The following is a 24,806-nucleotide window of genomic DNA, read 5'->3' on the forward strand; positions in this document are numbered from 1 at the left end:
AAACACAAACGCTCTGTGCTGCAAGATCACCACCACAAAAACCATTTCTATCATGCCGCCTATGGAAAATTGCCAGCTGATCATGGCCAGGTAGGCGCAAGTAGGAGCTTCTGAAGTTTGTCATCTAATATTAACTGACTCAAAACCACCCAGCTTCCTCAACAACCTGGTTTTGATTCCTGTTTCCCTCCCAACCTCGTTATGATAGTTAACCCACTCATTGCGTTTTGTCTTGAGATTGCAAGCTTTTCAGGAAGAGGCCACCTTTCATTCTGTGTTTGCACGGCTCACGGTGTGATGGGGTCCCAGTCAAGATGACAGCTGGGTGGGAATTTTCTGACAAATTGGGGTGTTTTTTTAATTTTCATTGAAAAAAACCCCAAGTTTTCAAAAACCAAAACCATTTGTGAAACAGGACAGGGTTCAATGAACTTCCTGACTTGAAATGATGTTGAGAAAACAAAAGTTTGACATTGTTGAAATGAAAAATTCCAGTTCTCCTGTCTGAAACTGCTTTTTGTTTGGAAATTTCAGGTAATTAGGATGTTAAAAAAAAAAAAAGGTGAAGAAAAGGGTCACAATCAAAATGAGAATGTTTCAATTGACCTGTACATTTTTTTTATTTGTTTGTTTTTTTAGGTTGTGAATATTTTCGAGGCTGGCTTTTCGTCTCCCAAAAGTTTTGAACTCTTGAAAATACGCATGGTGTGGGAAAAGCTCTAGGCGGGACTGGGGCCTCCAGATGGTACCTTAACACAAAGTAACCACCACCATCTCAACAGGAGGGGACAGGTGGTCTGTACAGGGGTAACATACAAACCATTCTGATGAGGCCCAGGTTAGAGGTGTGAGTCACCTGTTTGCATACACATACTCCATACGAATTGACCTAGCGTGAGTAGGTTGCAGTGGGGGAGGTTTAGATTGGATATTAGGAAAAACTTTTTCACTAAGAGGGTGGTGAAACACTGGAATGCGTTACCTAGGGAGGTGGTAGAATCTCCTTCCTTAGAGGTTTTTAAGGTCAGGCTTGACAAAGCCCTGGCTGGGATGATTTAACTGGGAATTGGTCCTGCTTCGAGCAGGGGGTTGGACTAGATGACCTTCTGGGGTCCCTTCCAACCCTGATATTCTATGATTCTATGAGTATAAATAGCAGGGCAGCCGTAGTAGTGCAGCAGAAAATACAGACCCACCGTCTTCAGGGTAGGTTTCTGTTTGGCCCGGATCAGCTGGGCCACCACTGATGCTGCTGCAGCTATGCTGCTGTTGATCCTTGTGCTGCCTCGATGGGGCAGAGGAGTCATACCCCTAGTTCGTTGTGTAGACGTAGTGGGGGACAGCAGACACCCGCAGCTGGCTGGCAGGAAGCATGCCAGGCCCCTCCTCCTTGGATGAGGGAAGAATGCAGGCCTATCGGGAGACAGGGTGGGAGGGACCAGAGAGAGATTTGGACCTGGTGGATAACGCAAGCCTTCAGCCTTTCTGCCTGGGCTCTGGCTCTAAACAAAGCAGTCCCTTGCCTGAAGACCACCACCACTAAACGTTGCCCTTACGCAGCATCTTCTGCCCAAGCCACTCAAAGCGCTTTACAGCTATTAATGAACCTCACAACCCCACCCTTAGTAGGAAGCTAAGGACTAACCTCATCTGTAAAAAAAAAAAAGGGGGTAACAGACTGAGAAAGACTAAACAATTTGCCCAAGGTCACCAAGCAAGTCAATGGCAGAGCTGAGAGTAGAACACAGGAGTCCCGTCTTTTAGGTTTTAAACCACAGGACCCTCCCCTTCCCCTTCCCTGCACCTAGTATATCCAGATACTGAATCTCAGCTGAGCACTCAGACATGAATTACAAACAAAGAGCCCCACAGATCTCTGTGGGAGAGACAGACAAGCCCACCGGACTGGGAACATTCGCTGTTTATTTTGTCTGGCCTTGGTGTTGATGTTAGCAATGGTGGCTGCTGCCGCCTTTGTCTAGACGTTCCCTGTGTGATCGTCTGACAAAAGATGCGAGCAAGCACATTAAATTGCTGGGTGCACATCCAGAGTCGGAGCCTGGCTGGCTGGCTGCTGCCAGACCCACAAGCTCGACTTTGAACTCGGCAGCAGGATACGGCAAGCGGCCACTAACCCGCCAGACCTAAACCTCACGCGAGCTGCCCGCACCGAGGCTGGAGATGAGGGAAGCGGAAATGAGTGTCCCATCCCGATCTAACGTGGATCTGAACCATTGGGGTGGTTCCAACTCCAGAGCCAGACTTTATAAACGTGGGTCTTTTCAATTGGAACCCGAATGAGGCTTTGAACCCAGCGCTCCAAAGAGACAAGATGCTGGCTGAAACTCTAGCATGGAAGACTTTTGTTTGCCCTCTGCCCAGGATCTTGCACTGCCCAAAGGGTACCGGCAGCTTGCTCCAAACCTGACAGATCGAACGAGCAAAACAAGACATTTCCTCACAAAAGGAGCATAGATCGACCGCTGAGTTTCAGGGTGAGTTGAGGGGTTAAGTCCCTTGGACCCTTTGAAAATCCTACCCATGGGCAATAAGTGAGTGAATGGGAAGACTCCCCTTCCTGGGCTTCCCCCGGCCACAGCCACAACCTGCCTCAAAACCATCACCCAAAGTAACACCCTCCTCCGCACCCACCACCCCAGCAACCCATACCCTCCTCCCCTATTCCCTCCTGCCTGTCAGCACTGGCTTCACCCACAGGTCACTTCGCCCCCCCTACGCCCCCAAAGTCCCATCATGTTCCTGGCTCTGCCCTGCTGGCCTCCAGGTGGTGGTGGTCTTGTGCTGGAAAGGGCCACCTCCCCCACCCCAAGGGACGGCAGCAAGGCAAGCCACAGCAGAGACACACTCTCGACTCCCGCCCATCAACAGTTGTGCAGTGGCTGCCATTATTCTTGCCAGGAAGTTAAAGAAGTATGGGCTGGATGAATGGACGATAAGGTGGATAGAAAGCTGGCTAGATTGTCGGGCTCAACGGGTAGTGATCAATGGCTCCATGTCTCGTTGGCAGCCAGTATCAGGTGGAGTGCCCCAAGGGTTGGTTCTCAGACCCGTTTTGTTCAATATCTTCATTAATGATCTGGAGGATGGTGTGGATTGCACCCTCAGCAAGTTTGCAGATGACGCTAAACTGGGAGGAGAGGTAGATACGCTGGAGGTTAGGGATAGGATACAGAGGGACCTAGACAAATTAGAGGATTGGGCCAAAAGAAATCTGATGAGGTTTAACAAGGACAAGTGCAGAATCCTGCACTTAGGACAGAAGAATCCCATGCACTGCTACAGACCAAGGACTAAATGGCTAGGCAGCAGTTCTGCAGAAAAGGACCTAGGGTTACAGTGAACGAGAAGCTGGATATGAGTCAGTGTGCCCTTATTGCCAAGAAGGCTAACGGCATTTGGGGCTGTATAAGTAGAAGCATTGCCAGCAGATCGAGGTACGTGATTGTTCCCCTCTATTCGACATGGGTAAGGCCTCATTTGGAGTACTGTGTCCAGTTTTGGGCCCCACACTACAAGAAGGATGTGAAAAAATTGGAAAACATCCAGCAGAGGGCAACAAAAAATGATTAGGGGATTGGAACACATGACTTATGAGGAGAGGGTGAGGGAACTGGGATTGTTTAGTCTGCGGAGGAGAAGAATGAGGGGGGATTTGATAGCTGCTTTCAACTATCTGAAAGGGGGTTCCAAAGAAGATGGATCTAGACTGTTCTCAGTGGTAGCTGATGACAGAACGAGGAGTAATGGTCTCAAATTGCAGTGGGGGAAGTTTAGGTTGGATATTGGGAAAAACTCTCTCACTAGGAGGGTGGTGAAGCACTGGAATGGGTTACCTAGGGAGGTGGTGGAATCTCCTTCCTTTGAGGTTTTTAAGGTCAGGCTTGACAAAGGCCTGGTTGGGATGATTTAGTTGGGGATTGGTCCTGCTTTGAGCAGGGGTTTGGACTAGATGACCTCCTGAGGTCCCTTCCAACCCTGATATTCTATGAAATCTCTATGAAAGCTCACCCCCTTTCGTGATCATTGAATTTATCCACCTTCCTGAGGGACTTAAGCAGGAGCCATGCTTCCAACCAGCCCCCTAGAAACAAGGCTATGCTCCTGAGCCGACCAGCCCCGGAGCTGCCCTGCTTGCAAGCTGCCCTGTCCCTCTCTTACTGCTGCCCTCTTCAGAGAGGCACACTCTGCTCCATGGGAGCTAATGAGACTCACCTGGGCTGGCTGAGGGGCAAATCGGCGCAGGAGCACTGCACCTCCCTACGGCTGTTAACACTTCTTAGGTCAGTGGAAGCTGGGAACATTACTGGCTTGAAAGTTTTCCACCTTGCAGAAGCCTGGCTGTTCTGCTACGAAGATAATTTGGTTGTGGGGAAGAAGAAGGAAGAGAAAAATCAGAAGAGGAAACACCCTAGGTCAGGAGGCCTTTGTGACAAGAGTACTTATGTCTGTATATATGTAAAGAGTTTATGGATAACAGGCCAGTAGATGGCACTCAAGGATGGGGATCATAATTCCTGGGCGGAGCCGGGTTGAAAAGTTTTAGATGGACCAGTTGTCCATTGAAAAATGCAACTGTCGAAATCAAAACGTTTCCCAGGAAAGTGTCGATTTTGACAAAATTTTGTGGAGACAAAGTCCGAATGATTCTCTCATTTCAGTGATGTTGAATGAATGAATAATTCATTCCAATAACCAAAGCACAACATTGCTTCGATTCACTTTGGCTGTTGTGTGTGCTTATATTTAATATTTGTATTAGAACGACATAGAAGTATTTAGATCGAATGTGTTTAACAACACTGATTGCCATTGAGTGGATCAGGCTCTTAACACAGCCTCTTAACGCCGCTGTAATGGTTTGCGTTTGGACGCAGGCCGAGTTGGGTTGTCACAGTGTTTGGAGATGGTTTCCAAACAAGTTTTACAAGCCCTAGTGTGGACGAGGTCATATGGCCAATAAAAAGTACAAACAAACTCTGGACCTGAAAAGGAGCTGTGTTTGGAGACAGGCTCCAGAAATCACTGAAGCTTCTTTACAGCTAAAAACCAGTTTCCTGCCCCAAAAGAATTTACAAACAGTACAGGCCTCAAAACTTTGTCTTCTCTCTTCTAATCTTGCTCAGATCTGCAGAAGAGGCATCTTGTGTTACTGAAAGTAGATCCATAAGGAAATTGACTCAGAGGCTACGGCTTCTCCTCCATAGCCTCAAGCTCAAGTCTCACGTCGCCCTCTAGGGGATATTTGCAGTACCTTTCCCAGGCCTGAAGATGAGCTCTGTGTAAACTCAAAAGCTTGTCTCGGTCTCCAACTGAAGCTGGTCCAATAAAAGATATCACTTCGCCCACCCTGTCTCTCTAATTTGCAGATGGGTGGAAATACTGAATCAGTGCATGCAAATGCAGATCAAAGCCGATCCAAAAGACCAGTTAAGTCAATTGACAGACTCTCACTGACTACAGTAGGCTTTAGATGAAGCTCTTATAATCTGAGAAGGCCTCTGAATATTACAGTTGAATGGGTCTTTGTATACTCCTCCTTGGTGACGTCTGTGTCAGATATTCAGTTCTGAAGTCACAAGTTATTAAGCAGGTGAGCAGAATCCAAAGTCGGAAAGAAAAAGAGAAGCAATAGATTTCTATCCAGGTTGTGCTCTCTGGGCTTCTTGCTGGGGCTGATGAAAGTCTCAGCAGTCCAAATGCAACTGAATGATTTCCTTGCTATGCACAATGCCAAAGGAAAATCGACTCTCCCTCCAATACCTTTGCTGGCTCAGCTCAGGAGCAAGCTTCATAGACTAGTCTGGGAAGCTCAGCCAGTGACTTCTGCATCAAGCCCATAACATCTGTTGGAGCTAGAGCACATCTTTTAGAAAGTCTTGATTTGAAGGCTTCACGTGATGGAGAATCAACCATGCCCATTGCTAAGTTGTTCTCACAGTGAATTACCCTCAGTTAAGAAATGGATTCCTCATTTCTTGTGTGAATTTGTCTAGCCTCAGTTGCCTGCCTTTGGACCTCTGCCGGTTTCAAGAACGGGTCTATTAGCAGAAATCTCTTCCCCAAGTAGGCACGTGTAGACCATGCTCAAGTCACCTTCTCTGGGATAAACTAAACAGACTGATCTTGGTTAGTCTCTTCCCAGCTTTCCAGACCTGAAATTGTGCTTGCAGCAGGTTTCTGAACTTTTTCCAATATTTGTCAACATGCTTTCTGAAGAGTGGATGCTAGAACTGGACGGTTGTCCAGTGATAGGTTAACTGATGCTCCATACAGAAGTAATGCCACCTCCCTATTCCTGCTCAGTTACTCCCCTGCTTCTACATCCAAGGGTCGTATTTGCCCTCTTAGCTACAGCATTGCACTGGGCGCTCATGTAACATTGGTTATCCACCGAGACCCCAAAATCCTTCTCAGAGACATTTCTCTCCAGGATGCAGTCATTTGGAGAAAAGCATAAACAAGAACCAATGGCCAGAAGCCAAAGCCAGATAAAATTCAAATTAGACATTAATGTTTTAACAATGAGGGTGATTAACCACTGGGGGAGTGGTTGAGTCTTTATCAATTGATGTCTTCAGATCAAGACTTTATGGAAGAGATGCTTTACTCAAACACAAGTCATTGGGCTCAATACAGGGATAACTGGGTGAAATACTGACTGTGAAATACAGGTCAGATGAGATGATCTAACTCTATGAATTCTGGCCTTATTCATAAGGGTGACTATGACAGTCTGTACCCCATCATAGTCCTGTAAAAGGGGTGAACATAAATTTTGTACAAAGTATGACTTGTGCGATATCATTTGCAAGCTCATAATTTGGTGATCATTATTATCCTGGTTACATGCAATGTTGCCACACAGATTTCAAGTTATAGGATTCCTCTGTATGATATTACTAGACATGTTCCAAGTCTGGAGGGGAGAAGCCACAAACCAGCTCACCAGAGACAAAAATGTAGCCAACGCCTCAGCCAGGTGTCAACAAAATCAAATGGACCATCGCCCGGTTAAGTGGCCTCTCTTTGGCAGGAAAGAGGATGTGGGTGAAGATTTACATCTTGACAAAGAAACAACTGGGGGTTCCCATCCACATAGACTTTCTGTCTCCTGAACCTCAGCTGGAGATGATTCTCCAAGAACAGAAAGAGCTAAAAACGGAGAGAGGAGATGCTCCTAATGGTTCCTCCTTTCTCTCTTCCCACAGCATCCACGACACCTGAAGAACAAAGGGAACAGCTTTGGACTGGGGGAGGGACCCTGATGGAAACATTCAGCCAGTAAGACTGATGAAACGTGTGATGAGAGACACCTTGGCTTTGAATTCACTCTAACTTGTTCAGTTAGGCCTTAGTTGCGATTTACTTTTATTTTCTGGTAACCAGTTCTGACTTTTATGCCTCATTACTTGTAATCACTTAAAATCCATATTTCTGTAGTAGTTAAACTAGTTTTATTGCTTTATCTAGACCAGAGTGCTTGGACTGAAGTGTTTGGGAAGCTCCATTTGAGATAACAGGATTTGTGCACATCATTTTCTAGTTATAAAATGACGGACTTTATATGAGCTTGTGTTGTCCAGGAGAGGGCTGGGCAGTACAAGACACATTTCTGGGGGAAAGTCTGGGACTGGAAATTTGCAGGTGTTACTCTGCAGTGTAATTCAAGGGTGGCTGGCTGTAGCACCCCTGCAGTATAACTGGGAGTGATTTACATGCTGGAGGCTGTGCGAGAGCACATCCAGAGTGGTAGCTCTCATGGTGAAGCAGTGTAAAAGGAACCCTAGCTTGGAGAACTGAGGGAACACAGCTGTTCATCAGTCCAGATTATACCCTGGGTATGTCACAGTGACCTATTATTCTTTGTTCATAGATGTGTGACCTTACATTTGGCAGCTTTAAAATGGGTTTGTATCAGTAAAGCCATCAGACTAGGCAAGTGACAGAAGAAGCAGATATAAAAACAAAAATACCACAACCAACAACACTCAGTCAAAAAACATGAACAATACTGAATATTACTGTTAACTTGTTATTTGAAGAAAGGAATTTTTCCATGCAATCACAAATACATTTTCCTATTTCTTGGTAGACACGTGTTAGTCTCCGGGTAGCCCGGTTCGATCTCCGTACCTGTTCTCCATTACCTAGTTGTGATGCACTGGGGAATGTAGCCCCTCAGAATTAAATGGCACAAGCTAGTTTTCAAGAAAATAATGTTGATTTATTAGATACACTCAAAAAAGCAACACAGCAAAGTTGGAGATTGTACATGATTTACACACCACCTCCTCCCCACTCTCTATACTCTTTGACGAATAAAAATAAAGCTTACATCTTACACATCTTCCATTTCAATTCCATTGCTTTGCCGAAGCGTCACCAGTAACGTTCTAGCAGAGGACCGATCAGCAGTGGAAGTGCACAAACCTGGCTTTCAAACTGGAATCTGGCACGCAGCTTCTCGGCTACAGTGGTGGCAAACGACCCAGCTTTTTGGAACAGTGGCAGCAATCCATGCGCTCCCCAAGAGCGGAGGCAAGGATCGGTTTGGATGGACACTACGGCCGACTGCTACAATTCTACCTGCTCTGATGAACAGGCGAGGGGGGGGCAGAATAAATACAGCTCTTAATTAAATATCTCTAATCCCATCCTTGGTCACGTTCCAGCAGCTAGTCATGCCTGGTCTCTCAATGAGCGCTGAGCATCACACGTGCCAGGTAACACTCTCCTTTGCTACAGCAGCTGGGTTGCAAACAGGTCCGGCAAGCTAACAGAGTCTGCGCCGCGTGGCCGTTCGGAGGTCACTGCCTCGACTGCAGAGGGATGCTGGCGGCTTGTTCACAGCGAGAAGAGCCGCAAGACGAGGGCAGCACTGTGGCAACAGCGGCCATCTTTTATTAGTGGCTTTTAACACCAAGGACAACGGTGTGGGGTGGAAGGGGTTCCCCCTTTTCAAACATTGCCCCCTGCAGCCCTTCCTGACAAGGTGTAACGTATCTGTGAGGACTGCTCCCTGCCCAGTCCAGGGCAAATCACCCAGCTGTGGATCTGAGCCAGCCACCCACAGCGAGTGGAAGAGTGGGGTCCCAAGGGGGATGAAGGAATCAGCTGGGGCCCCATACGGGGAAGCTAACCATTCGACGGGGCACTGTGACTAAGACATAGCAGCAGTCCCTGACGGCTCCTCTTCCCGAGTCACTTGCCCGCGTCTAATCCTGACTGGCGCTTGACCCACGCACGCCAGAGATCTGGAAGTTTCCTGCGCGGAGGGCAGCTGCTAGTACTGCTGAGGGCTTCCCTGAGGTAACCGCACCTGTCCTGCTTTCCAGAACGAGGGAGTACTTGCACCCCAGGGGCGATGGGCTCCCTGGCCTTCTTCTGCCTCCCACATCCTTCCCCTGAGACGAGCACCTTGGGGCGATCAGCGGGAGGTTTCTCATTGGGGCGGGGCGCTGAGAACCCTGCAGTAGCCAGAGCCCATGGGGAAGGCAGCGACGGACAGACGAATGTAAATAAACGGAGCTGTATCGGGGAAGGCCGGAAAGCTCTTCCAGGCTGTTGCTGGACTCACGGACGCTGTCCCTGGAGCGAGGGCTCTCCAGGAGCTGGGGCTAGCTCCCGGAGATGGACATTTTGGGGGTGGCAAAGAGCGGCTCGTTCAGTGGTGGCCAGGATGGCTGCTGCTGACTGAGCTCCTGCTCCAGCCTCTTGAACAGCTTCTTGGAGGCCCTCTTCTGGCGCAGCTGCCGCAGGCAGGTGAGCATGCCGTGATCCAGGGCGGTCTGGAGAGGGGAGGACGAGAGGGACGTGGGTCAAGGCAGCCTCAGCAGGGAATGAGGGGAGCTCGTACCAGCGTCGAGCTCCCTTCCCATCACACCCACAGCACTGCAGTGGAAGGGAATGGCTCACTGGCCACCTGTCCCTGGCAGAAGGGGTGAATCTGGGCTGGGAGGATAGGCCTGGATCAGGATTGTGCTGGGACACACGTCATAAGGGCCCAGGCAGGGAGCCCATACTCATGCCAATCCAGAGTGGTACCCTCTGGCTGATGCACTCTGTAGCACTGATTGGCTCTAGAACAGTGGTCCCCAAACCTTTGAGGGTCACACCACCCTTACCCTGACCGCGCCTCCCCCCAAAGCCAGGGCTGGGAGCGGGGCCGTGGCTGGTGGGGACGGGAAGGGAGAGATGCGGATAGGAGTAAGGAGAGTGAGGCTGGGAGTGGGTTTGGGGGCAGGAGCAGAGCTGCAGCCAGGCTGTGGTGGGGGCCAGCAGTCAGGCCCCTGGCCAGGTGTGGCTCCACTCCTGGCCTTGGGCTCTGGCTGAGGCTGGGACCTGGGCTGTGTGTGGCTGTGGCCGCGGTCGGGAGCCTAACCGGAGCAGAGCTAGGGGTGGGAAGAGGCTGGGTGGTGCTCCCCCCCCTCTCCGTGGGGGCTAGCCTGGACCCTGCCGTGCCCCCCCAGACGGTCCTCCAAGCCCCCGCAGGGGGGTGTGCCCCACACTTTGGGGACCTCTGCTCTAGAAGAAGCAGTGCCCAGCACTCCCCAGCCCATCGGGAACATCAGCCCATGGGGGGCTTAGAGAGGGGTACTAATAAGAGGGGGATCCCGCAGGAACCCTGCCCCCGTAGCTGGGTGCTCCCTCTGAATTCAGCTCTCCCCGACCCTCCTACCTCCAGCATGAAGGCTGTGAAGAAGTTGAGCGTGGCCATGCCTAGCAGCAGCAGCTTGAAGTTCATGTCGCCTACGTCTTTCAGCTTCAGCATGGCTTTCACGAAACCCAGCGGGTAAAGAGTTATCCCAATTGTCAGGCCGAAGAGAGCGACGAGGACAAGCAGGAACGGCACTGGGGGGGCAAGAGGAGACATCACGGACCCAGGACACACAGCTCCCGCCCCCAAAGGGCTGGTTACAGGAGCCAAGTGACCACGGGAACCACCCCCTGCAGAGAGGAGGCCGGCTTGGCTCTTACCGTTAGTGTACAGCGGCTGCCGGAAGGGGTACCCCTTGGACATGGTGACGGCGAGGATCAGGTACTGGAAGGCCGAGATGCAGAATACCACGGTGTTCTCGTAGTTGGGCAGGTTCTGGGGGGCACTCACCGTGCTGTTCAGCGGGACGTACCTGGGTGAGGAGGGGAGGGCCAGGGATCAGGCACGAGCCTCTGAACGCAGGGAGCGGCGCGATCCGGCGGGACCTGCCTGCAACGTGCAGCTGGCTTGGCCTGGAGGGAGTCACTGCCGAAAGCCGCATTTGGTTCCCAGTTGAGGATTAGTGGACAAGAAAGGACATGAGCCATCTGACGGGGGTTAGGAAGGAACTTCCTCTGGGGGCGGGTTGCTGTTCTGGTGCCTGATGCAGATGGTGCTGGCCAGGGAGGAGACAGGATGCGCCCCCAGCTCTGATTCAGTCTGGGGGATTCCCAACACGGTGCCTTTCACGAGGCCAAAATGAGCTTTTGGGCCTCCCCTTTTAGCTGCTGTAGCCAGTTGCAGACAAGGAACTAGCTGTGCCCCAGGCAGACACTTACCAGCTCTGCGAGACTGTGATGAAGTAACTCATGACTTGAACCGTGATCAGCAGAGCCGTTTGGAGGAGGAGGCTGCCGAGGACAACAATGCTGATCAGTGCCCCTTGGGGGCGCTTTGCGCCCAGCTCCTTGGCAGGTCCGGTCTTGCCCATCAGCACAGCCACGGTCATAGTGATGACCAGGTCAAAGAAGAGGAACTGGAAGTCACTCAGGTTGGTGTTAATCTGGGCGTGGGTAGGAAAGAAGGAAAAATGGAATATTCGCTCAGGAGCAGACTGGGATGGCTCAGGGGACTGGGCAGTGGGGTACAGAGCCTCATCTCAAGGTCACTGGTTCAAATCCAACAGTGACAGAAAGTCACTAAAGCAGAATCTTGTGAGGAAAGACCCGAATTCAAAATACTGCAACAAATCAGTGGCCGACTAGGACGCTACGGTGGCTGCTATGCTGCAGAGCCCAGCTGCTCAGACTGGCCTGTGTGCTGGAGAAAGAGAGCTCAGTTATGAAAAGCACAGGCCCTGACTAGATGAGCTAAAGGAGAATCCCAGTTTGCTCTTGGCAGTAAAGGGGGCTATGACACATGGTTGGGCGGTTCCAATTCCAGCGGGCAGTGGTGCATTATGGTCTCTATCATTCTGTCCTTCAAAGTTACAAACACCAGTTTACAAAGAGGACCCCCACAGAGCCACAAACTATCCTACGTCACAGGATGCTCCCCAGCCTCTGAGCCCTGCCCCCCCCCCAGATGCACATGCTTCCCTCTGCCCATTCATCTCAACCACCCCCTGCTTTTGCTGAGCCCCGACGCTGCAGCCGAGGCCTGGAGGAGATCGCCTCTGAAGCCCACCCCCTCTCACTGGAGGGGGGCTCTCGGAGACACTGGCGAGCACGGGAGCTCTGTGTTTTGCCTCCCTTGGGACTCCCAGCTCTGGCAGTATGCTGGTGAAAGGAGCTTGACTAACAGCCTCAGTGATCCGGGGCCTCTGGTTATACCCGGAACAGCAATGCTACCTCCCCTCCAGTCAACCAGCGCGCCTCGCTCTGGCCCTGTCTGGACACGCCACATCTCTCAGGGCACCAGGAGAGTTCAGTCTCCAGGGCCCATTTGACTCTTGGCCTCTCTGCCCACACTCCCAAAGCAGCCAGCTCCATCACCTCACTTGCCCTGGCCAGCCAGCTGAGAGACAGCAGCAAGCAAGAGGCCCTTGCAGGATTCAAACCAGGGGGTTTAGAGGTGGGAGGCTCCAGGGTCTCCTTACAGCTTCCCAGAACCATCCAGTCCCCCTTTCTCCTCCAACCCACAAATGATGGTCCCCGAAACACTCACTGTGTAGAGTAGAAGCACGGAGATGAATTGCACCAGGCTGTACAGGGCCATGTACTTAAAAACCCCAAAGGAGGTGACCAGAGAACATCGGCCTTCCCTGAAAGAGAGATCAGAAAGACTTGACGGACCCGCCATTCGTAGACGAGGGGGCCAGGCAGTTCTGTGCAGGAGGAGAGGTATGAATCGACAGGACTTCATTTTGGAGCAGGGAGGAAGACCAGGTTTGTGGGCCAAGCAGCTGCCTCCATGGCTAGTTCAAAAGCCCTATAAGTGACATTGCCCCTAGCTCAGGGGCTAGGAGGAGAGGACAGAGTGAGGGGTAGGGGAGACTCCCTTTGCTCATGAACACAGCTCGGCAGCCAGCCTCGTGGCTAGGACCTCGCGCAGGTCACGGACACTCCCGGCAGGGTGAAGAGGAGAGAGGGCAAGGGGTGAAGATATCAGGAAACACTGTTTCACTAGGAGGGTGGTGAAGCACTGGAGTGGGTTCCCTAGGGAGGTGGTGGAATCTCCATCCTTAGAGGCTTTTAAGGCCTGGCTTGACAAAGCCCCGGCTGGGATGATTTAGTTGGGGCTGATCCTACCTTGAGCAGGGGGTTGGACTAGATACCTCCTGAGGTCTCTTCCAACCCTGGTATTCTATGATCTGGGAATGGGGAGTCAGAGGCCATGGTCAGGTCACTAAAATACAAGCACTGAGATTCTCAGAATATTGTTAATTAACATTAATTAATCTCCGCGTTCCAGGCCGCACACTGGCAGCCACTACACGCCCTTCCAGCCAATTTGCCAGCCCCTTGCCGTGTTCACATCTCCACCCCGCCCCCATATTCCATTCCCCCCCCCGCTCCCCGCCATGCGGTTCCAGGTGGACGCAGCCCACCTTATGACCATGGGCACACACTCGATGTTGGCGATTCTGGAGGTGAACGGCGAAGCCAAGGAGGCCTCTGCCTCCGAGAGAGAGATCCCCACGTCGGCCGCCTTCAGCGCTCCGCAGTCATTGGCGCCGTCCCCGCACATCCCCACGCAATAGCTGCGGCAAGAGACACGCACACACGAACAGGATAAGCCGAAGGATTCCCACCTCCTCCCTGCCAGGAAACGGAGCGTCCTGGATCCAGGTCGGAAAGCATGGGGCACGTAGCGTTAAAAGCACTGACGGTACATCGAGATCTTCCAATAAAGGCGCCAAGCCTGTGCAAAGCTCTTCATAGCACCGAGCTTCACAAACCCACTGGGAGATGGGCTAGAATGATCATCGGTCCCATTTTAGAGATAGGAAAATGGAGTCACAGAGCTGGGGGGGACCAAGTTGCCCCAGAATCAGTGGCAGAGTCAGGAGTAGAACCCAGGAGTCCGACTCTCTGCCCTGCCCCCATTTAATTACGAAACATTGCTCCCCATAACAATCATTCCATAAAGATTAACTCAAATCCCCTTACAGGAGGGGAGACATTTGCAACTTGGTATAACGTTTAGGTTGTAACCTCCTCAGGGCAGGGACCTAGTGCCTCTATTAATAAGGGCAACACACGCTTCCACCTGTCACATGCAGCAACTTCAGCCTGCACTGACTCTGGAAAAAGAGGAGGGCACTCAGCATTTCACAGAATCCACAGATTAAGGCCAGAAGAGACTTTAAGAATCATATAGGCTGACCTCCTATATAACCGAGGCCAGAGAATTTCTTGCTATGCACCGTTTTTTGCTAGATGAAAAAGCATCAGAAATGCCGACCACCACATACATACTAGCGGACTGTGATCAAGTCACTTCTTAAATTTCTTTGGACCTATGTAGGTACTAAAAACAAACCTGAAAGAGAAGTTGAAATGCTTATTTTATTTAAAAAAAATCTTCCATCCCCCCACAATAACTCTACTTAAAACTGTTTAGACTCAAGTCAATAAGAGAAGCCAATTCAGCTTTAAGGACAAATGCGCTAATTTCTCAATTACTTAGATTAACTAAATGTATGTCCCTCTGGCTAAAAAAAACCCCAAGATCTCCACTTCCAAAACGGCCAAAGCACCATAGCATTTTGGTTCCGAGTCCTCTACGACTTTCCTAAGGGTTTCTTGAATCATGAACTTCTTATCTCTCCCCCGCAATCTGTAGTTAGAAAAATCATTGTTTCCACCTGCCTAGAGAAACCAGAGATGGGTATGGATCAAAAGCCAGGCTCTCAACAAGCTCAGATCTTGGGGAAAACTCCGATTTGAACATCACAGCTCAGACCCCCTTCTCTATAAAAGGGCCAAACCCCTGTGAATTTGGGGAAAAAGATGGATCCAGGTTTTGCAGCATGAAAGTAGGGTAACCCCCAGTTTTTGGGTGGGGGAGGGAAAAGATGGAAATGGATCCGATGGTGTGGTCGGTCAGAAGGTGATTTCACAGTTGCCAATAGCCCATGAGAAAGGAAGTGTACCACTTTGCATTGACAAGACGTCGCTTTGGAAGGAAGTGTTAGGTCTTAAACCGTCCTGTCACCCTCCTCTTCCCCCCAACTTACTTGAGGTCTTGTAAACTGTAAACCAGCTGTGTTTTCTGGTCAGGCAACATGCGAGCGAAAATCGTGGCCTGAATCAGGATCTGAAAGGGAAAGGGCTTCATGGTCAGGTAAGTCATGACATCAGAAGCATGTAAGCAGAGCTACAACCAGTGTGGCTACTCAGTAGAGACTAATGGACCACTGCTTTAAGGCAATGGGACGATGGGAGTGGCTGTGGGACGATGGGCGTGGCTGCTGAGGGCCATTCTCCTCGCTGTTGTGACTCTGGTCCCTGGATTGTTTCCACAGTGGTTAGGTCGGAGCAAGCAATGTGGCCATGCAGTATCCACTGCTGGTTCCCATGGGGACTCGGGAGTGTTTGGTCCAGGAGACGCCTCATAAATGACCAGTTATGACAGGAACCCAAGGAGCTACCCGTAGGAGAGGTTCCTAGCCATGGGTGGTGGTATCCTAGGCTGGGGAAGGCTGTGCCTTCCAAAACAGCCAGGTGTGGCCCCACCCATGCTCCTGACTTGGGCTGCGGCTGTGCCCCCTGCCCTCCTGGTGCTCGGGGGCGTTAGCCGGGTGCAAGGGCTGGTGGCCGCGGTTGGGGGGGCTCTGGTGGGTGCAGGGTCTTGGGCGGAAGGGGTGGGGCCACGGGCTAGCCTCCCTCAGCCGGCAGTTCATGCATCACCCATGCTCCTAGCTGCAATGAAACAGGGCCCTGAAATCCCACACGGCAGGGGCTGCCTCCTTACACGATCTGCAGGGAGACACACTTATGGCAGTCCGGGAACGCTGCAGCTTGTGCGCCTCTGCTCCGCTACTGCCAGGCACGGGCAGAAAACAAGGAGGAGAAGCGTCAAGCACAGACTGGCGGTGGGCAGGAGACCTTCGCCATCCCCACTGCCCTGCAGCTGCAATGCAGGCTTCACCACCAGCAGGCTGTTTCCATGAGACGGCGGGAGAGGGAAGGACTCACCCTGGGTAGCAGGTGGGGGAAGTGTTCACAAACCACAGCGAAGGATTTCCCATTCAGTGCTAAGTGGCAGGGCTGCTGCTCGAGGAAACAGCCATCCTGCTGGTACAGGCCCTGCAGAGCAAACCACACCACCAGCCGCTCAGCTCTTCGTGGACTTCACTTCTTTCCACAGTCTAACCTAGCCCCAGCGTCTGTGATCAGCAGCCAGGGGAGAGATGGCCGAGGGAGATCACCCCTCTCCACACCCAAACAAGAGCTGGATTTTGATTGAGCTGAGCCACCCCCGTCGGCCCCAAATCAGGGTCACACCCTGATCCACGACCCAGTCCCCAGCTCGCTGAGCCCGAGCAGTGGCTCCTTTGACGTGCCCTGCCCTGGCTGAGGAAGTGCAGGGTAGATCGGATCCCACTGCCTAAAGCAGCCGGAAGTTTGGAGCAGCTGCGCCTGCCGTGCTCCGGCCTGGGCCTGCCTGTTCCGGCGTAAGGGGGTCAGCTACAACTAGGGGATGAGTATGTTCTTGGGGGTGGGGAACCAGCCTGCCTGCAGGAGCAAGATATAGGACACGTGTACAGCTCCCAGCACAATGGGGCCCAGCTCCAGACAGGGGCCTCGGGGCAACACGACACTGCAGATAATAAAGAAGAGGAACGGACGAGGGCAAGTTACTGAGCCCCACTGCAGGGCCCTGGAGTCCTGGTGCTATGGGGCATGTGGCATCCAGCTCTCTGCTGACCACTGAACCAGCTGGATGCCTCACAAGCCCAGCTGGGGGAGAAGGGGACGGAAGAGGGCTCTTGCATGGCCCTGTTTGTTCCATAACCCATAGTATTGCATGGGGGGAAGGGATTCACACAGAAGGCTGTTGGGTTTTCCCACAGTCCCAGCTGAGACTCACCTGTGGCTGCTCCTGCCCCTGGGGGTCATCGGAGAGGATGAATTTGAGGGTGGCGGGTTTGTCGTGGCTGGGTGGCGAGGCATTCACGAAAACCACCCGCTCCTTCAGCTCCACCATCCGGCAGCTCTTGGCCACGTTCACCGCGGTCAGCATGTTGTCCCCTGGCAAGGAGAGAGGAATGGGGGAGTTCACACCTCTCAGAACAGTGCTGCATTAGCTCATGGTTTCACAACCAGAACCAGACTTAACACTGCTGATCTTGCCAAGGTTGTTAATAAATAAGGGACTGTGGACACATGAGCCTCCAAGTCCCCCTCCCACTGTGAAGGGGTCTGTTTTGCTAGCTCCATTTTACAGATGACTAAACTAAGGAACAGAGCAACTTGCCCAAGGACAGAGAGTCAGTGGCAGAGCCAAAAATAGAACCAAGGACTCCTGGCTCCCAGTCCTCTGCTCTAACCATTAGACCCCACACTTATTAGAAAGGCTGTTTACTCCTTTGCAGTTGCAATAAGCTTTAAACCCGTGATCTCTTCCACAGATCCAGCCTCTCCTGTCCCAACCCCAGAAGCAGCTCTGCTGGTTACCTGTCACCATGATGGTGCGGATGTTTGCATTTCTCAGCAGGTGGATCACGGGGGCCGTCTCCGCCTTGAGAACGTTTCTCATCACGAGGAAGCCAAGGAGAGTCATTCCACTCTCTACGGCATCCCTGTCAGGACACAAGATGGCACTTGGCATAAGTGTCGGATGCCAAAACAAGATTAGAGGAGTGAATTAGACTGGCCGTTACTTTAGTATCTGATCCTTTAAAAGCCGTTTAAATCTCCCAATATTCATAGATTCAGATCAGAAGGGACCATTGCGATCATCTAGCCTGACCTCCTATTACACAGGACAGAGACCTTCCAGGAACTGAGTTTTGTTTCAATGCTGACCCTGGAGCGATCCCAAGAAGTGATTTTTATGTTTGCTGACAATTCCAAACAGACAAAAAAATCATTTTGGGTTGAATGAAACATTTGACCATTTTTCAACAGTTTTGATCAGTTTAATAAAATTAAACTAAATGAAGCCTTGGATAAAAAAAACAACACAAAAAAACCCCCAAACACATCCATTGTTTGATTATTATTTATGGGTTTTCCTCCCCACCCCAGCTGAAAGAACTCAGTGAAACAGACACAAATTTGTGGAACGGTGCAGTGTCACTAAGCAACTTTTTTCTTCTCAGAAAAGAATTATGGTCAAAAACTTTTGCCCAGCTCTAGCTGACTCAGGGAACTTGAAGTGCCCCAAGGCTCGTACAAGGAACGAAAGGAGGAGAGGAAAGTGAGAAGGAAGGAAAACTTCATGCAGGCTCACACACCTAGTCAGCTGCTGAGCTTCTTCAAAGGTTTTGACGGTAGTTAGCGTTTTGTAGGCTAGCCCCAGGACCCGGAAACCATCTGTAGTGTAGTGTCGTAACAACTGGGAGAAATCCAGAGGGACTGCAAAAAAGGGCTGTATCAGTTCAGAAATGCAGACTACGTCCAAGGTCCCAGGGACCACATGCAGAATGAGTCTGGGAACAATGGCTGATCTAGTGTATATCAGCACTTTCAGGGCTACTGGAAATTCAAGAGGCAACTCATTTCACCTACTGCCCACAGGGTGGCTTGATCTCCTCCCTTTTCTTCCCAAGATAAGGGGCCAGGAAGTTGAAATAGCTGGCAATCAAGGTACATGATCTAGAGAGATTTGGATGGCAGAGATTCTTAGCCTTGCTCAGTGAGTACCTGCTCCTCCCGCCCTCCAAGTCCTAACAGCTGATCTCCTTGCTTGGTCTGCTATAGACAATGGCCTCCAACATCAGGCTGCCATAAACAGAGGTGTCACTATTGTTGCTGCTCATGAAATTTGAACCATTTGCCTCCTCTCTAGGTCGTCTTTGGAGAGCAAAGGGAAATGCTAACGGGTGGTTTCCACTGCCGACTGCAAGCCCAGCAGGCAGGTCAGACATCCCTAGCTGTGAGATGTGGGTCCCTGCCCTTTACCTGTTTCTTCCTTACAGAGACTGGCCACCATCTCTGGAGCCCCCTTCATGTATGCCTCCGAAGGGGCGTCGCCAGGCAGCTTCACCAGGACGCTCATCCTCTGCAGGGAAGAGGAGAACGGGAACCGACGGAGAATCCCAGCGGATACCTTGTGTTTCTGGGGAGGGAATGGAATCCAGTGACATGCCCTGACAGTGCCGAGCGACACTAAGATTACATGGCACATCAGCCGTGGGTGGCAGGGTTCCAGTCACAAGGTGGCACATACCCACCCGCCAGAAGCACTGCTTGCTCCCGGGGTGGTAGGAATGGCACATCTGAATGGGAGCCATGGGAGATTTTGTTTTTTGGGGGTGTCAAAAATGCATGTTGGTGAGCTCTGAAACTATTCACGAATTCAGGTCGAATTTGGCTATACAATTTCGACTGAAAAATGATTATTTTTTAGTGTTAAAATGTTTCATTTCAACTTTTCATTTGGGACCAGTGTTTCAAACTCACATTTGGCCAATTTAAAAAAGCAAAAAAAAAACAACCCCTCCTGAAAATGACCAAATCAAAATGGAAAACCTGAAAAAAAAAATTATTTTCACAGAATATCAGGGTTGGAAGGGACCTCAGGAGGTCATCTAGTCCAACCCCCTGTTCAAAGCAGGACCAATCCCCAATTTTTACCCTAGATCTCTAAATGACCCCCTCAAGGATTGAATCACAACCCTGGGTTTAGCAGGCCAATGCTCAAACCACTGAGCTATCCGTCCCTGCCCCGTAACCTTTTGGTCCACTTGAAACAAAAAGGGAAAAATTTCATTCTGAATCGACCTGAGAGGTTTTGGTTGATCTGAAACAAAAGGGTTTTGGAGTTTTCAATTTGATGAAACGTTGAAAGAATTCAGTATGGTTCGAAGTGAGCTGATCCCCCCGGGATTTTTTGCTGAGGTCCCCGAACCAAAACAATACGCTCAGCTCTGGTGCCTCTTCTACGTGAGCTCCTTGGTGTGGCAGAGGAAGGCCTGGACATGAGCCTAGACAATTTCAGACTGCAAGTGGGGCGTCGATTTTTAGCAGCGAGGGGGTTAACCCTTGAAACAATTTACCCAGGGTCATGATGGATTCTCCATCACTGGCTATTTTGGAATCAGAAGTGGACGTGTTTTCTAGGAGGTACGTGCTGGGAATTGCTTTGGGGCAGTTCTCCGGCCTGTGTTAGCCAGGGCTCAGACCAGATGATCACAATGGTCCTCTGTGGCCATGGAATCTATGTCACCCCAGCAGCAGGTGCCAGCCTAGTAGTTAAGAGAAACTAAGCTGCTCCCCTCTGAAGTACAGTTCAAAACATCCCCTCCCTCCCACTCCAGCCATGGCACTTCCATCCCTGTGCAATCAGGACACCAGCTAAGCAGGGGCTTACCATGCCGTGGGGCTGTTCTTCCAGAGGGGGCGGCCTCATCACCGCTAGGACCTTTGTCCCAAAGTGCTGGACTGCGCACAGTTTGGCCTCCTCCCACGTGGACTCCTCCAGGGTCTGAAACCAACAAAGTCAGGCACTTTAGAAGATGCCCCTTCTCTGCAAGCCCAGCATCTATTCCCCACCCAACAGCTGAGCTCACAGCACCAAGCCACACAAAACCAATGGGCTCGCTAAACAAAGGCAGCGATTTGCGTTTCAGATGCGGCCTCTTAGGATATGTCTACACAGCATTTTGGAGTGAGCCTCCCAGCCAGGGTCGAGGGGCTCGTGCTAGCACTTGAAGCCTTGGTTAGGGGGTGGGCTTCAGAGTCCAAGTTGCGACTTCAAACACTAGCACAAGCCCCTTTAATCCGTCGACCCTGTCTGGGAGGCTTGCTCCAGAATGCTGTGTAGACATACCCTTAGCTTTGCTGATGGAGCTGGTGCTTCCATGGCTTTAACGCACAGACACAGGAGCCAGGACAGTGCTGGATGGAAGAGAGTAACTCCAAAACATGTTGACCTTTTAGATCTACTGATATGATGTTTAAAAAAGAAAAAAAATCCAGCTCTCCCCAGCTGCAGGAGTCGCCTCTCCACAGCTCCTGCCTGCAGCGGAATGCCTGTTTCATTCCTTCAGTCACAACTGATCCATGAGGCAGGCAAGTGGGGACAGACTGTGTCTCATCTAACCTCTCTTTGAACATTTCCAGGAATTGTGCTCTGACCACTTCTCCAGGGGTTGGACTTGGGGCCCCGACTTCTTTCACGAATGGGGCCCCGTGAATCTTTGGAATCTTTCCCTAAACTGTAGCCTAAATAACTACATTTTTTAACCTACCAGCCTGTGTGTTGTTACTGGACCCAGTGCAGACAAACAATCCTCTTCAGGGCTTTGCTATGGCCTCCCTGAAGTACTTACACAGCACTGTTATTTATACACTGCTGGAGAGGCTTTGAGTAGACTAAATGTGTGGTTGGAAAAACAAAGTGCTGCAATTTAAGTGGCTTTTTCTCGACTTTCCCAGCTGAGGGCACCACCTTGCTCAACAGTGACAGAGCCTGGTAACGTCGCTGGGTGAGACACGAGACTTTCATCGGTGTTATCGGTTCTGTAGCTATTCTAGACACTACAACTCCCACGATCAATGTTCATAGACTCAGAGTCTCAGGGCTGGAAAGGGACCTCAGGAGGTCGTCTAGTCCCACCCCTGCTCACAGCAGGACCCATCCCCGACTAAATCATCCCAGCCAGGGCTTTGTCAAGCTTTAAGGTTTTAAAAACCTCAAAAGAAGGAGATTTCACCACCTCCCTAGGTAACGCATTCCAGTGCTTCACCATCCTCCTAGAGAAAAAGTTTTTCCTAATATCCAACCTAAACCTCCCTCACTGCAACTTGAGACCATTACTCCTTGTCCTGTCCTCTTCCACCACTGAGAACAGTCTAGAACCATCCTCTTTGGAACCACCTTTCAGGTAGTTGAAAGCAGCTATCAAATCCCCCTCATTCTTCTCTTCCGCAGACTAAACATCCCCAGTTCCCTCAGCCTCTCCTCATAACTCATGTGTTCCAGACCCCTAATCATTTTTGTTGCCCTCCGCTGGACTCTTTCCAATTTTTCCACATCCTTCTTGTAGTGTGGGGCCCAAACTGGACACAGTACTCCAGATGAGGCCTCACCAATGTCGAATAGAGGGGAACGATCACGTCCCTCTGAACTAAGTCACATGGGCTGGACACACTCCAGACCTTTCAATGCACAGACAATTCATGTGAGGCAAAGTGCTTTCAGCTACAAACCAAGCTGGTGGCAAACACTTCTTTGCCCCAATGTCTCCATCTCTCCCTTCAGGCCAGTGGATGCCCTGAACAGTTCCCAGGTGAGGTGGGCAGCAAACAAACATGGAGAGCGAGGCCATCCAAGGACCTCTCGCTTTGCTACACAGGAGGCCTGAGATTCAGTGCTAGAGTCCTGCACTTTGAGAGCAAAAGTGGGGGTGAGGGAAAATGCCCTGGAGCCAGTGCATACAGATTACACACAAACACACACCACATTAATAGGTATTATGCTCATGGTATTAATAGTGTGTCTGTGTTGGGTATGAATTATAAGAACATAAGAATGGCCCAACTGGGTCAGACCATCTAGCCCAGTGTCCTGTCCTCTGACAGTGACCAATGCCAGGTGCCCCAGAGGGAATGAACAGAACAGGTCATCATCAAGGGATCCATCCCCGTCACCCATTCCCAGCTTCTGGCAAACAGAGACGAGGGACCCCATCCCTGCCCATCCTGCCTAATAGCCATTGATGGACTATCCTCCATGAATTTATCTAGTTCTTTTTTTAACCCTGTTATGGTCTTGGCCTTCACATCATCCTCTGGCAAGAAGTTCCACAGGTTGACTGCGTTGTGTGAAGAAATACTTCCTTTTGTTTGTTTTAAACCTGCTGCCTATTAATTTCATTTGGTGACCCCTAGTTCTTGTGCTATGAGAAGTAGCAAACAACACTTCCTTATGAATTATGCTTATTCCTGCTCACTTGTGCTAAGGCGTATACCCCACAATGCCCTGGGACAAGTACAGCTTAGCACTTGGCATAGGCAAATACAGAAACTGTTAAGAGTTAGATGGACGAGCATCATGTACTAACATGCAATATCTGGAACAAAAGTACAATGCGGTGCAAGGAAATAGTGTAAGATGTAGGAACGCTTTAGGGCAGAGGTGGGCAAACTATGGCCCGTGGGACCGTCCTGTCCGGCCCCTTAGCTCCTGGCCCAGGTTGCTCGCCCCCAGCCCCTCCCCTGCTGTTCCCCCTCCCACCGCAGCCTCAGCTCACTGCACCGCCGTTGCAACCCTCCGGGCGGGCGGGGGGGGCTGCGAGCTCCCGGAGCAGCGTAGCTGCAGAGCCCGGCCTGACCCGGCGCTCCGCGCTGTACGGCTGGCTCCAGCCGGGCGGTTCAGCTGTAGTGCCGCCAGCCACTGGTGCTCCAGGCAGCGCAGTAAGGAGGCAAGGAGCGGGGGGGTTGGAGAGAGGGCAGGGGAGTTCGGGGGTGGTGGTCCGGGGGCGGGGATATGGATAGGGGTTGGGGCGGTCAGAGGGCGGGGAGCAGGGTTGAATGGGGGCAGGGATCCCGGGGGGACAATCAGGAAAGAGGGGGGGGTTGGATGGGGTGGCGGGGTCAGTCGAGGAGAAGGGGTGGTTGGATGGGGCAGGGGTCCTGGGGGGGCAGTCAGGAAGGAGAGGGGAGTTGGCTGGGGCGGCGGGGGGCAGTTAGGGGCGGGTGGTCCGGGGGCGGTTGGATGGGGTGGTGGGGTTAGTCAAGGAGAAGGGGCGGTTGGATGGGGCAGGGGTCCTGGGGGGGCAGTCAGGAAGGAGAGGGGAGTTGGCTGGGGCGGCGGGGGCAGTTAGGGGCGGGAGGTCCGGGGGCGGTCAGGGGGTGAGAAGCGGTGGAGGGGAGGAGGCATTGGATAAGGGGCAGGGACCGAGCCATGCCTGGCTGTTTGGAAAGGCACAGCCTCCCCTAACTGGCCCTCCATACAATTTCAGAAACCCGATGCGGCCCTCAGGCCAATAAGTTTGCCCGCCCCTGCTTTAGGGAGTATCTTTAAACCCTGTAATGCCTGGCCTTTATTATTCAAAATGAGAGATGGGAAGATACAGGGAGGCACCAAACAAAGCTGGTACCAGCTGGCTAGTTCAACATGAAGTTTAAGTGATATGAACAGTGCTGTGTAACTTGTAAACACCCATGCTATAAACGATGGCTAGTTTAAGTGGGCATTTGGGAAGCACCTCTTCTGCATAAGGTGAACTGAACATGAAGCCAGAATTCACTTCCTGGGAAGAACTGGTGATGTATTAACTCTTTCTTTTCTGTACCATATTACTTTGTCTTTGGACAATAACCAAGCTCAGCCAGATTTATTGGGTCTCTTGAACATTATTAATATTGAACCACAAGTGTAGCCAATTAGTTGGTTACACCTTTCAGTGAATAGTTGGTGAGCCAGGCAGGAGCCGTTTGCTAAACCAATTTGGCATGGGGCAATGGGCCAT

The 24,806-nt window shown here is 51.2% G+C and overlaps 1 protein-coding gene across 3 annotated transcripts in view; it reads right to left on the minus strand.

Annotated features, from left to right (window-relative positions):
• Positions 1-8,223: 8,223 nt before the first annotated feature.
• Positions 8,224-24,806, minus strand: part of ATP13A2 (ATPase cation transporting 13A2) — a 72,695-nt gene continuing 56,112 nt past the window's right edge. For all 3 annotated transcript variants that reach the window (XM_048824802.2, XM_048824804.2, XM_075121130.1), the window contains 13 exons: positions 20,702-20,815; positions 19,291-19,447; positions 18,624-18,744; positions 17,842-17,966; positions 17,255-17,415; positions 16,360-16,470; positions 15,399-15,478; positions 13,767-13,919; positions 12,884-12,980; positions 11,557-11,780; positions 10,999-11,150; positions 10,700-10,872; positions 8,224-9,809 (listed from right to left, as the gene is read on the minus strand). In XM_048824802.2, the coding sequence (XP_048680759.2) occupies positions 9,639-9,809; positions 10,700-10,872; positions 10,999-11,150; positions 11,557-11,780; positions 12,884-12,980; positions 13,767-13,919; positions 15,399-15,478; positions 16,360-16,470; positions 17,255-17,415; positions 17,842-17,966; positions 18,624-18,744; positions 19,291-19,447; positions 20,702-20,815 (1,839 nt within the window). In that variant the 3' untranslated portion in view covers positions 8,224-9,638. The remainder of the gene's footprint in view (positions 9,810-10,699; positions 10,873-10,998; positions 11,151-11,556; positions 11,781-12,883; positions 12,981-13,766; positions 13,920-15,398; positions 15,479-16,359; positions 16,471-17,254; positions 17,416-17,841; positions 17,967-18,623; positions 18,745-19,290; positions 19,448-20,701; positions 20,816-24,806) is intronic.

Source organism: Caretta caretta, chromosome 18, assembly GCF_965140235.1.
Source record: "Caretta caretta isolate rCarCar2 chromosome 18, rCarCar1.hap1, whole genome shotgun sequence".
In the NCBI taxonomy this organism is placed as follows: Eukaryota; Metazoa; Chordata; order Testudines; family Cheloniidae; genus Caretta; species Caretta caretta.